General features: G+C 39.6%; 1 protein-coding gene across 1 annotated transcript in view; it reads right to left on the bottom strand.

The window, feature by feature from the left end:
* PEX14 (peroxisomal biogenesis factor 14) overlaps positions 1 to 12203 on the bottom strand; it is an 80329-nt gene that overhangs the window by 16339 nt on the left and 51787 nt on the right. Inside the window, exon 4 of the mRNA XM_040585457.1 lies at positions 2031 to 2153. Within this exon, the coding sequence (XP_040441391.1) occupies positions 2031 to 2153 (123 nt within the window). The remainder of the gene's footprint in view (positions 1 to 2030; positions 2154 to 12203) is intronic.

The raw sequence follows: 12203 nt of genomic DNA, 5'->3' as shown, positions 1-12203 counted from the left end.
TGGTTCAAATTATTTAAAAAGCACCCACCAGATCACCAGGCTAGAGCACCAGTTTACAATTACAAACCCTACAGCTTTACATTGGTGGTATTTTTATTCAGCTTTGGTTTCTGAGCATTACAGAGTGGTACTTTCAGACTTCTCCTTGGAGCTGTTACTGGGAACACTTTTATGTTTAAATATTAGTTAAGAGTCTTAACTAGTAAGAAAAAATTGGGAGCTGGTGCTTTGAGGAAAGCCAAAATAGTAAAAGGAAAAAAAACCCAAACAGTAATAAAGCTGCAAGGGTGAACAGTGATGACAATGTTTTCCAGTCTGAATCCCATACTTCTTTCCTGCCCTACTCATATTAGTGGAACACTATAAGGGAGGATTAACTCTTCCAATATTGGGTTGTCATAAGGGTTAGCTGAATAAGCAATGAATAGCACTACGAGGGACCTAGCACTGTTTCTTCGGCAAGAGAGCAAATTTTGCTTTTCTGGCATTTTCTGTGAACTACAGCAGGCAGGTATTAGCCCAGGAGGCAGAATTCAGTCCTGGAGTTCACCAGCACACCAAACACAACAGTCTGAAATGTTGCAGTTCTGAGCCCAACTTCATCACAAACGCTTATCTTCCCACACTGTGCCAAACCAGAGTATTTAAAAACTCAGAAAGCAAGTCTAGTATTTTCTATAGCAATAGCAAAACTATGTCATAAACTAATAAACACAGCCCTAAGTGGACTGTTACATCAGTCAGTATCTGACCGAGAGCTGTTTAGGAGCAATATCAAAATTCTATTCTTAATACTTGGCAGGTAAGTGAAGTGATTTTCAAACTGCCACACACACATGTGAGCTGAACAGCTTTTTTTGATGGATTTTTAATGGTGTGTGCTTTGGTTTTTATTGTTTGGAGCTTAGATACTTTTTTGCGAGGTTTGTTTTAAAATGCAAATACATATGTAAATTTTGAGTCTACACAGATTATGTTGGGACTTTAAAAATTCTTTGAGAGTGTACTTTGTACACAAAATCATACAATCACATCCACACGGTCTACACAGAATTTCTGTTGTCACCCTCAGATTATTTAAGATTGGAGAGAGAAAGCCTGTTAAAATTAAGGACACATATTAACAGTTTATTATTATTTGTAACCTGACAGCGCTCTTAAAACTCATTCAAACTGGGGGTCCATTGAGCCAGGCCTTCAACTCACACAGAGGAAGTAACAGACTAAGTCCTGCAGACTTGTATTCTAGCTTGCTGTTTGTGCTGAAAATACACCTCTTTCAAGTAACTGCTCAAGGCATTAACAGAGTTCAAGGAGCATCTGGATGACACTCTTAGTCATATGGTTTAGTTTTAAGTAGTCCTGCGAGGAGCAGTGAGTTGGACTCCATGATGCTTATGGGTCCCTTCCAACCTGAGACATTTTATGATTCTGTGAACTGATCAGTTGCCTGACTAGTTAAGAAAGTAAGCCCTCTAACTAAAAAACTAAACTCTGTGATGCTGTCCAACAGTTTCTTGAACAGAGTCTACCACTGCAATAACTAAAGACGTAATAGTGTTGCACTTTTATAATACCTTCTATCCAAGAATCTATCAGCTCTATCATGTATTAGCGAACTAAATATTAGAAAACCCTACTGATGAAGGGAAGCATGACCTGACATTTTAGAAGGGAAGACTTAGTCCTGAGTTGACTAAATGCTTTTTTCAGGTCCTTACAGTGGGTCAGAATCTAATTCATATTGACTGTACACCTTCAGGTCAAGAGGTGTCACAGGCTAGTACTTACAATGTTTGTTTGTAGATGATGATTGTTTGTTTGTATCTCATTTTCCTTGCATAGTATGATCTTGTTACAAGCATCAACCACCATGAAGTGCATTCAAAAGTAGCACTTGGTGTCCAATTCTGACAAAGTATGGCGTTAGCTGAATTAAAATCTAGGATCTGGCACAGAAATCTGTGAAAATGCTGCAGAAATCACTGCAGAAAGCAACAGGACCAGATGTTTTTCAAAGTATTACTTACTGTACACCACAGGATGAGAGGGCTGAGTTGGCACCAGCTGTGTAGAAGGACCCGGGGACTGTGGCTCATCGGTGCTTGTGCCCGACTGCTGGAAAGCCAGGTCAATTTCTTCATCTGTCAGGCCTGGGGGAGCAGAGGAAATGAAATCAGTTTAGCACCTTTACCCACTTGATGCACGCATAATTAAATTCTGAAGCCAGGCAGAACCCTTTCAAGCTGCAAAGAATTTTGGCAATGACTTGAGCAGTAATGCCTCCCCAATTTTGGATTCACTGGAATGTCTCCCTCTCTCTTTCTCTGTTGCAATTTAACCTTAAGCGACAGAATATTAGCCTCAACGCTGCTTCCAAATGTGGCTCATTCAATTTCCTTAATTTATCCTTGAGTTTATTGCTGCTTTTGAAGTAGCTTTCTATTGCAATTCTCCATTCTTCCCCCGAAAAAAAGATACCATCAACTGCAAATGTGGCTCATTTTAATCTGTAATGGTGTAAAAAAAAAAAAGAGGGGAAAAAACTAACAATAATGCATGAAAACAGACAGGGAAACAAAAAACTAATTATTGGGTTAGACGACTAATTAGTCTAGATCGTTTCCGAAGACGGGAATAATTTGCTTTATTTTATGACAAATGCAGAAATAAAAAGAAAAAATCAGGACTGACTGTGATTAGTATGAATGGGACACAGAATGTAAGGAGGAAATAAAACTATAACAAAACAGATCAAAACAAGGCCAAGCCCAAACTTTCAGCTTAGCATTGCCCCGGCCTATTGCTGCATGATTAGATTGCCCTAGGGCAGCCTGGATTTTATTTCACGCAGAGCTGTAGTAACACTGCACACATGGTACATGTTGGTGCAGTCACTCCTGCCATCAGGAAATGCCAGGATGACCATCTGCAATTGGCCACAACATACGGAAAGGATTTGGCCAACACGGGGGAAAAGCAAAGCAGCTAAAGGATTCACGATGACCAGCATCTGTGAAGAAGGAAGCACAGCTGGATTGTTTTTTCCAACAGAAGAAAACAACCTCTAGAAAAAGAATTTAGTACTCAGATGGCCACCATGCTGTGGGGCCTGGACAGCTCTGCATCATTTATTATGTTATTCTCCTGCACAGAGGCAGACAAAACCCAGTGTCCCTGCTATGAGGAACACGTGAAGTGACCCAGCACCTTTAACTATACACGCAGCACATATGCAACAGCATTCAGAAAGGCTGGAAGCGAGAATACAGATTTAAGGAAAGAGATCTAGAAAAGACAGACCACTTGATCCTCACGCAGTTGTTGTAGGGACTGAGCACAGTGAGGAAAATGGTATGAATGTGACAGCAGTGGGAGAAAAACGGGGCATGCTTTCTCTCCATCCCCTCTACTCGCAGATCCATGCTGGTAGATGAAATTCCTGAACTTAATCCTTTAAAACACTCAGCTTTTTAACATTAAGAGAGATACAATAAAGACAATGGCCAGGCTTCTGGGTGTATTACCCAAGTTTCAATAAATTTGTTCAGGATCTTAAACTTCACTGCATACTGGGGGTCTAGACAGAATAATCTGTAGCACAAACAATATTGCCAGAAATATATATATACAAGTCTGCCTCAGAAGTGTTATTTAGTGTCATAAAGCACTAACACAGTGTTTCTAGCATTCACAAGGCTTTATAACTATTAACGGGTCTTCTCCCTATTCCTTTGAGTACATGAGATACTGTGAGTTCCTGTGAGATAGTGTTCTATCTACTCTACAGTGCAGATACTGATGCACAGAGAAGTTAGGTAATTTTTCTAACGTAACAGAATATTGTCAGTGTCAGTATCAGAAATCTGAATTTCCTGATCTCTGGTCCTGCAATCTGAACAAATCACTCCTTTACTTGCATGTGATGCATGCCTCAAATAGTAAGGAACCAAAACATAACAGTATGGAACAAGACTTGCAGTCAGAGTAATAAAAGGCACATGACACAACTCAGCCTACTGCTCTAGTCAAAAAAACAGTATTTATGGTGTCTAATCCATGTTAAAAGCAAAGTCCTAATCAGAAAGAAACCATTTTAGCCAGCTCCTGATTATCCAATGTTGGAGAAAATATAAACAGATGCCAGCACTGCAGGTCACTAGCAACTATGGAATGTCATAAAGATGGAGACAACATTAGCTGCTGGGTGCAAATGTGGCTCCCAGTAGAGCAGGGTATTTTGTTCTGTTTCCATGCAAAGATAGCAAATCTGATAATATTTAACATTCTGAAATGTATAGAAGTTATGGAGGATCCTTACCTCATTCCACAAAAAGAGCAGGAACCAATGCTTATTGTTTCCTAACCATACTGCCCCTTCTATTCTCATCTTGCTTGAGAAAAAAAACAACTTAAAGCCTTTTGCAGTTAAAATGCACTTCTGGGACTATTCTGGTCTTGCCAACTAGGCACACTCAGGTATCACTGTTTCCATTAAAACCTTGCTGTACTGTGAACAAAAAGGTGATGTGAATGACAGAGTTATGCGAAACCTTTCACATTTGAATTCCTGGCAAATTAAAATTGTTATTACTTCCCCGGACTATTCTGCTGCCTTGCGAAGTGGTCTCGTTCATGGTACTAGTAGCATTACACAAAAGAACACCACAACTAACACCCCTTCTTAATTATCAGAGCAGAACACTGGGAGTGCCATCACCTCGGAACACCTCCTTTTTATTCTTCTGGACAAGATGTTTTTAAGGCACTGTCATCTTGGCCTCCCAAGCATCGAGGGAATAATCTCCAGGAGCTGATTCCTTAAGCACATATTTGGAATAAATCTGCACTGCAACTAGTCATCTGTGGATTCAGAAATACACCTCTCTTCATAGTTGTCATTTCTCAGACACAGTAACAAAAATACACAAGATATTCTAAGACTGTCCTCAGGCAATTAGAAACTAACTCATCAAAATTCCCTTTGGACAGAATTTTTTTCATATTCACCACCTACACACATGTATGCACACCGTACGAGTTTTCCACGCCCCAAATTATTCAACCGTGATATATTAATTGCATAGAAAAGTGGGCATTTCTAAACCAGATCAAAGTGTCATCTGTTCAATATCTCACCTTGCTTTATTTTACCACAGTCCTTCTGTCACCACATTATATAAAAAAGTAGCCATGGTCCATTCATTGTTCTAATCTAGCAGGATGTTGGTATCCCAAAAATAATACCTTTTCCCTTGGATGAAAAAGCAGTGCCATGAAAACTGGAGCTTTGTGTCGAATATAACTCTCTAAGAGGTATGTGTCAAGAAAATCACCTCAGTTTAACAGAATTGCTCTAAATCCACTTTCTCAACACTTCAGAAAACAAACATTTTAGTTTATCTGGAGTTGCAGCAAGATCAAGACCATACAGAATGCAAAAGGTTAAAAGGAACAATAAAGGAAACTGCCAATTGTAAGTGAATTATATTTGGCTTTGAAAGCTGAGCCATGGCTATATTATAAAAGGCATCTCTTTGCGTTGTTTACCATCACCCTGACTAATGCAGACCTTTTTTTTTGTTTTAAATAATCTCATGCAAATTAGACACACACTTCCTTCCAGTTGATTGCTATCTGCAAGGAATAATCTAACCACAGAGGGTACTGAGCAAGGACTGAGCTGAGGAGAAGGATGCGAGGAAACTGTCTTCATAGCCCTACAGAATGCAAACCTATTCCCTTCCCCCAGCCATCCATTTCATTCCTCCACAGCACCACAGCCACTGCAAAGAATTAGTCATAATTTTCACAAAGCCTTAAAATTTCCTTTCAGGCTTCAGGAATAATCTAGCACCCATGACTGTTTTACACTTGAAGGTTCTTGCTGACCCTCTCCTGTGATTGTCACTGCTGCCATTCAATTTTCAGGGATTGCTCAGCCTCTGTAAATTGTAGTTAAACACAGAATCAGAGCAAGTCAGAGAATAAAACAGGTTGTCACATGCATCTCTTGGTGCCTGTACCTCAGGTGTTGTATAAAAAACTCCTTTGCCCAAGAACTTTAAGACTTGCCTGTCTGTTTAGGCACTTCTATATAATATCTACTATTATTTAATATAAGGACCTCATGTACATCCAAATGCTGTTCCTCTTACAACCACTCTGAAGTAGAGGAGCACTTAGAGGAGTACCGTTACCCGTATTTCACAGATGAGGAAGAAGTGAGACATACAGGTACGAGAAGTGCTCCAAGGTCAAAACCAAACCTCTGACAGTCTGAAAAACAAATTCAGATGTGAGCCCCAATCTATGGTTTTACCAAAAACCCATTCTTCTCTATTTTCTGGAAACACAGTAGCAATAATTGCAATGCAAAACCCTTGCATGAGCTTAACAAGATGAGCCACTAAGTTTTTCCTTCTCCTTCTCTGACACAGGCTCTGACATTCCAGTGACAACTCTTTTCCCTATCCCATCCACTGAGTGTATCGTATACTTAATTATATTCTTCCTCGTGTTGCTCAATCCAGTAATTAATGCAAGATTTTCACAATCTGAAGGCAACATTAGTTTTAGGGAGAAAATTTCTGGTTAGGAAGAAATTAAGAATTCTGCCATAATAGGGAAAGGTGGTGGAAAGAATTAAGTTACTTTTGTGGGTTTCCAAAGCCAGCTTTATTACCACTCTGACAGACCACCCTGAAGCAATCATCACACCTATCCTTTTGCAGGGACAAAAGGCAGGGGAGGGGTGCAGGGCGGCGTGGTATCTACTGTTGTTTTTCTCAGATATGCACACACTTTCCATGAAGAAGAAAACACAAAAGGACAGGACAACTTGTTTAGCTACAACAAACTATAAGGCTACCCGAAATTAGAGCGTGGTATTATATGACTAAAAGGAAGATCTACGGGTAGACACCCTGATATGACATTACACTCCTGTTCCTGGAAGCCACTGAGTCAACTCTGCTCAGAAAGAACATGGCCACATTTTAAAAGAATCATCGTAAAAACCTTCTGGGATCTGATCCAGACTAACGGTTCCACCTGTTCCGTCAGTTACACACAGTGCTGGGTGATTCTTTCATCAAATGTTTGTCCTATATCCTACTCTGTGCTTAGCTGAACACACCGCAAAAAGGTCAGAAAGGCACAGTCTCCTGATCCATTTTCTTTCCCATGTCTTAGTTCATAAAGCATTTATAAGGCTGAGACCAACCCAAAGTTTTAACAAAACCTAAGGTCTCAGAAACATCACTCTGATTTTTTTTTACCCTTCATTTACATTAATACACACTATTTTAATGTAAACATCCTACTGCTGGACTTCCAGCTCAAACTTTGTGTAAAGGAACCCAAACATCAAAGGCAAACTGACTAGCCTCAACTGTCAGGCCGAAAAATGCAAAGTAAAAGTAATTTGATAAGCTACTGAAAGGGCTTTGAATTCTTACAGCTTTATTTATCTACGAGACTGTTAATTATGTAATTGCAATCTTTAAGAAACATTATATACTTTAACCCATCAGGGTGACTAAGCAGCAATCAGAACGGATAAAGGTGCTCTAACCTCCCGTTGCACGGCACTAGAATAAGTAAGGGAAACCTGTCTGACAGCACAATGCTAACTACGAATTACAGTGAGGCAACCAGGAAGGAAAAGGTTAAAATAAAAAGTATTTTGGCATAACAAATGTAAATAAATAAATAAATCTGGCAGCAGTTTCTCTTCCTGGGCAAGCTTTTTGGAGTCTATAATAAAATGAAGTGTAATGGAGGAGAGGAGGGCAATGTCAGAGGGTGAGGGTTTGGGAGAGAGGTTGTTAAGTATCTCCCTCTCCTCAGCTGTGTTTACTCCATTTACAGGACCCCAGGTGATTGATAGACAGACAAAAGAAAAGCAAGCAGATAGCAACCCCCCTCTGGGAGCATCAGTAGAGGGGATAACTCCTGACACCATCTAGAGCCCCAAACTCTCCTTAGCCACTTGTAATTAAAAAGACAGAGCAAGATATGCAAACCAGAGAAAAAGTAAAAGAGGGATTTTTTTTTATTTATTATTAACATTTTGTTGGAACAGTAGAGTGCAATAAGGACTCTCAGAGCCGTTAAAAGTCGTCGGGTGACCTGCAGACCCCTATTTCCCAGAGCCTTGTATAAAATTGAATTTTTTAAACATAAATTACACGTAATGACGACACTGTAAAAACTAACAGTAATGGAAAGCTGTGCTGTATTTCATTAGCCTGTATTATTCCGTGCCACCTGATCCAGCCGGGCCTTGTTTATGAGTTAGTGTGTTAGCAGATGCCGATGGAAGCATTTGCTTCGACCTTGCTCTTCTCATTGGGGCATGAAATTACGACGGCAGCACCTTGATATTACAGCCATAAATACAGTAAACTGCAAATTTAAGCCAACGGCTCCTATTGTCTCTGAACATAAAGCTGATCGGTATTTATTTAAAAGGAGAACGAAAAAAAATATTATATATCACCTTGTTTATGGGTCCAGTGTCCCCCCCCTTCCCTAATCTGCCTTATTCACTTGGTTAAATACTAAACAAACAAACTAAATCCTCCCTATTTTCTACTGATTAAATATTCTTATGAAATGAGTATTGTCTTCAGAAAACTGGATCAAAGTATTTTCACTCTGCATAAGAAAGGGCAAGCAACTTGCTTAGCATGTCTTGGAATGCAAAAACCAGGAACAAGTACCACAACTTTTCTTCCCCATTTTCTATATATGAGAAGTTCAAAATGTAAAATAAAAAAGTTGCTTCTGGTCACTCATTCAGGTTTGTGTGTAACACATAGTAGGTGTGTGTACATGAGACAGAGAAAGAGAAATATGTTTCCTTAGAGTTGTTTTCTATTTAAAAATATCTCCCTTGTTAATACTATTTCAAAACAAGGAGGAAAGATACAGAAAAAAAAATTTGCAGTGATATTAATGGGAGGGGAAAAAAAGCAGAGGATTCTTTCTCTAAGGCAGCAAACAGCAGGGAGAATGCCTCGTTCTCCTATGGGCATTTTGGGTAAATACCCCCATTCACTGACAACATACCCACTAAAATGTATTAGAGGGGGGGAAAATCAAACACAAAGGCAAAAGGACATTGTAATATCACAAAGTATATCACAGCATAAATCACAGCATTGTAAGTCAGTGCAAAATGTATTTCACTGGTAGTTTCAAGGCAGGGAAAATACAGTTTCACTTGTAGTAAGAGAGGTCAGGTCTTCCTCTTCTAATGTAAAGTAAGCTCCTTGCTTCTATGAAGTATGTTATCTCTGTTCCACATAGGAGACAAGGAAGGGGTATCTTAAGTAAAAGCTCCCAATACTAAGTTATATGTTTCAGGGGCCAAAGCGCTAAGAGCAGAATACAAGGAACATCATGCAGGACAAAATGGCTGGGTAATGGGACTCGGACTCAGGATCCTGAAATGCAAAAGTCCTGCTAGATGCAGCGCTATCACAGCCTTAACGGGATTTGGACACCTCATTTCTGAATTAATCTACAACAAATCTTCAGGTAGCAGACAGCATAATTCAACACGCATAATTTCTGCTTCACAAAAAGTTCAAATTAGAAAAAAGGCTGACAGCAACATGACTCTAAATCCAACAAGACGTGTCCAGAAGTCCTCAGTAACCTGAATTACAGCACCAGAAGTTTTATTACAAAGCCCAGTTAAATTCCTACACAACAAGCATAGGCAAAAACACTGCAAAAATTCAGTCCTGGGTGCCTTCTTCTGAAGACCTGTGTACTGCAGAGTTATTCTAAGAATACCATGATCAGCAAAAAAGACGGAAGAAACAAGTCTTTCTGTAACATAAATAAAAATATCTCCTTCTAAAAACAGGAGGAAATTTTATTTTATCATCATCTGTGGGTTTTATTTTTAGTTCTCTTGCCTTCAGTTTTTCCTTTCTATTTTCATTCAAGCAGAAGAACAGTACCTGATGGAAAACCTCCTTAGCATGGACAATGGTAGAGTAAGTCCACCTGAGGATCATTCCATCCACTAGGGGTGAAAAGACAACGCATGTGACTAAGCTGGAAGCCAATGTTGTAACACGGGAACACAAGACATCCTATTCAGCCAGTACATGATGTGAAAACACTACACAGAGAACAAAAACCTCTGCATATTTGAAAGGATTTAAAATTAATGTCTATGCCAGGATCTCTAAAATTAAGACTCTATGCCAGGATGCCAATTCTAATGCAGTTTATCAGGAATAGAACATAACCAGGGCTCTGACATTTGTTTAAAAGAAGCCCATACAGGGCAGAAAATCCAGATAATGGAAGAGACACTATTCTAGTAACCATAGTGCTGTCATAATTTGTTACCACAGCTGACAACCTTCCTATGAATAAGACTATGCATTCAGAGAAACCCAGTATTAGATACACTAAACAGGTAAGTTTCCAAGCACACCCAACCTGTTATCTGCAAATGCTTGCTGTTATTCCTTCAAAGAAACAAGTCTCATGGTGACGTTTCCTGATCCTCATTACTTGTATTATAATACTCTTTAGAGACCCCAAAAGGCATTCACTGTGCAGGTATTGTGCCAGGTACTGTGCAGAAAAAGAGCAGAAGGCAGTCAGACCCAAAGCATTCAACAGTCTATGTCAAGGAAAGAAAAACACTGCATACACAAATGAATTAACTTACCCAGGGCAAACATCAGGTCTATGAAATTCCCCTTCTATTAAATTGGGAAGTACAACAAAAATCATTCTATAAAGGTGAAAGGCTATTAATTTCTTCTACAAGTTCATTTCCAGAAGTAGAAGAGTTTGGTACACAGCACTTCAAAAACCTAGAAACTAAACTTCATTACCAAAACTTACCACAAATTTTAAAAACAGCGGTGTCAGAAAACATTTGTGCTTCAGATCATTTACTTTGCGTGAAAGAGAAATACTTTGTTAAGCAGCTTGTTGAGCAAGAGTAACAAAATGATTGGCCTTTGGCTACTCTTTGATCTGTGATATTATCTTCAGGAGCTTCTAAGGAGAAAGCTGGAGGTTGTCTTAAATTCAGGTGAGGTAAACACTCGCTATACACTGGCTATATAAGAGGTTTGGTTTTGATCTACCTTCGGAACTCTGTGTTAAGCTGCATTTTCAACAACTTGAACCAGCACATCACAAGAATTCCATCACTGAAGTGATGAAGAAGGAGCTGGCCTGGAGGATCTGCAGTCATCCAGACACCTGGGACTCCAAGCCCTCCTTGGTCAGCGCAGCAGAGGAGCGCATGCGCCAGGGCCGTTCAGTGGCACGGCCCAAGTACAGTCCACGTTCCATCTGACCTAGCAGCCTGGCCCTAATATGGAATTCCTGCAGGTTAGAAGTCACTGCTGATCTGTTGTTACTGGACTAGGCTGGCCTGCAATTCAGGCCTCTCCTTCCCCCCAACTCTGCATTCAAAAGAAAGGAATTGTGTAAAACAGCAGCAATTTCAAGCCATTTTAAGGAATTCTTTAACCAAATTTCTTAGAGTATCTGGAAGGATGACTTTGTTTTATATATAAGAATGAGAAAGTCTGTCCTGATGCACCATTCCCAGTTCCCTATATTACTCTGGAATTACTGATTGCCCCAAACACACTACCAAGAGCATCTGGATTATTTTCTACACTAGAAACACCTGTCAGAGAGTAGCCTCTGCAGACTAAGATTAACTGCAATCTAAAGAGCAACTTGCCTCAATGTCATTCCTCTTTTACTTTCAAAACTTTGAACTTTAGAAAGGAAGAAAAGAAACCTGTTAGTCCAGACTTATCACACAAAAAAACCATATAAAATGTATACTAAATGAAGTTTTAGTGTTTGAAGAACGCACAGAACAGAACATCGAATATGCAGTACAACAGTGCATACTGTACACTCTCTCAGGAAGTTGCTATAAGGAGCGTGGAAAACAGTCACTACAGCTGCATGTTTCTAAAAAAAAGCAAAAATACATGCAAGTATGGTGCAAAAATATATGGAAACATAAAGAAGTCAACACTGGGTGAAGGAGCCACGAATGCATGAGTAAGTCCTTTTCCTGACAGCTATTTTCTCACAACCTTATGGCGTGTTTTTGCTCCTCTAACCTGGTTTCTTAAAGTGGAATCGATGTTAGACACCTAGGAGTCAGGTACCCATACTGAGAAGATAAGCTC

Source organism: Falco naumanni, chromosome 3 (genome assembly GCF_017639655.2).
Source record: "Falco naumanni isolate bFalNau1 chromosome 3, bFalNau1.pat, whole genome shotgun sequence".
NCBI classification, from domain to species: Eukaryota; Metazoa; Chordata; class Aves; order Falconiformes; family Falconidae; genus Falco; species Falco naumanni.
This window is presented reverse-complemented; position numbering and strand designations above follow the sequence as displayed.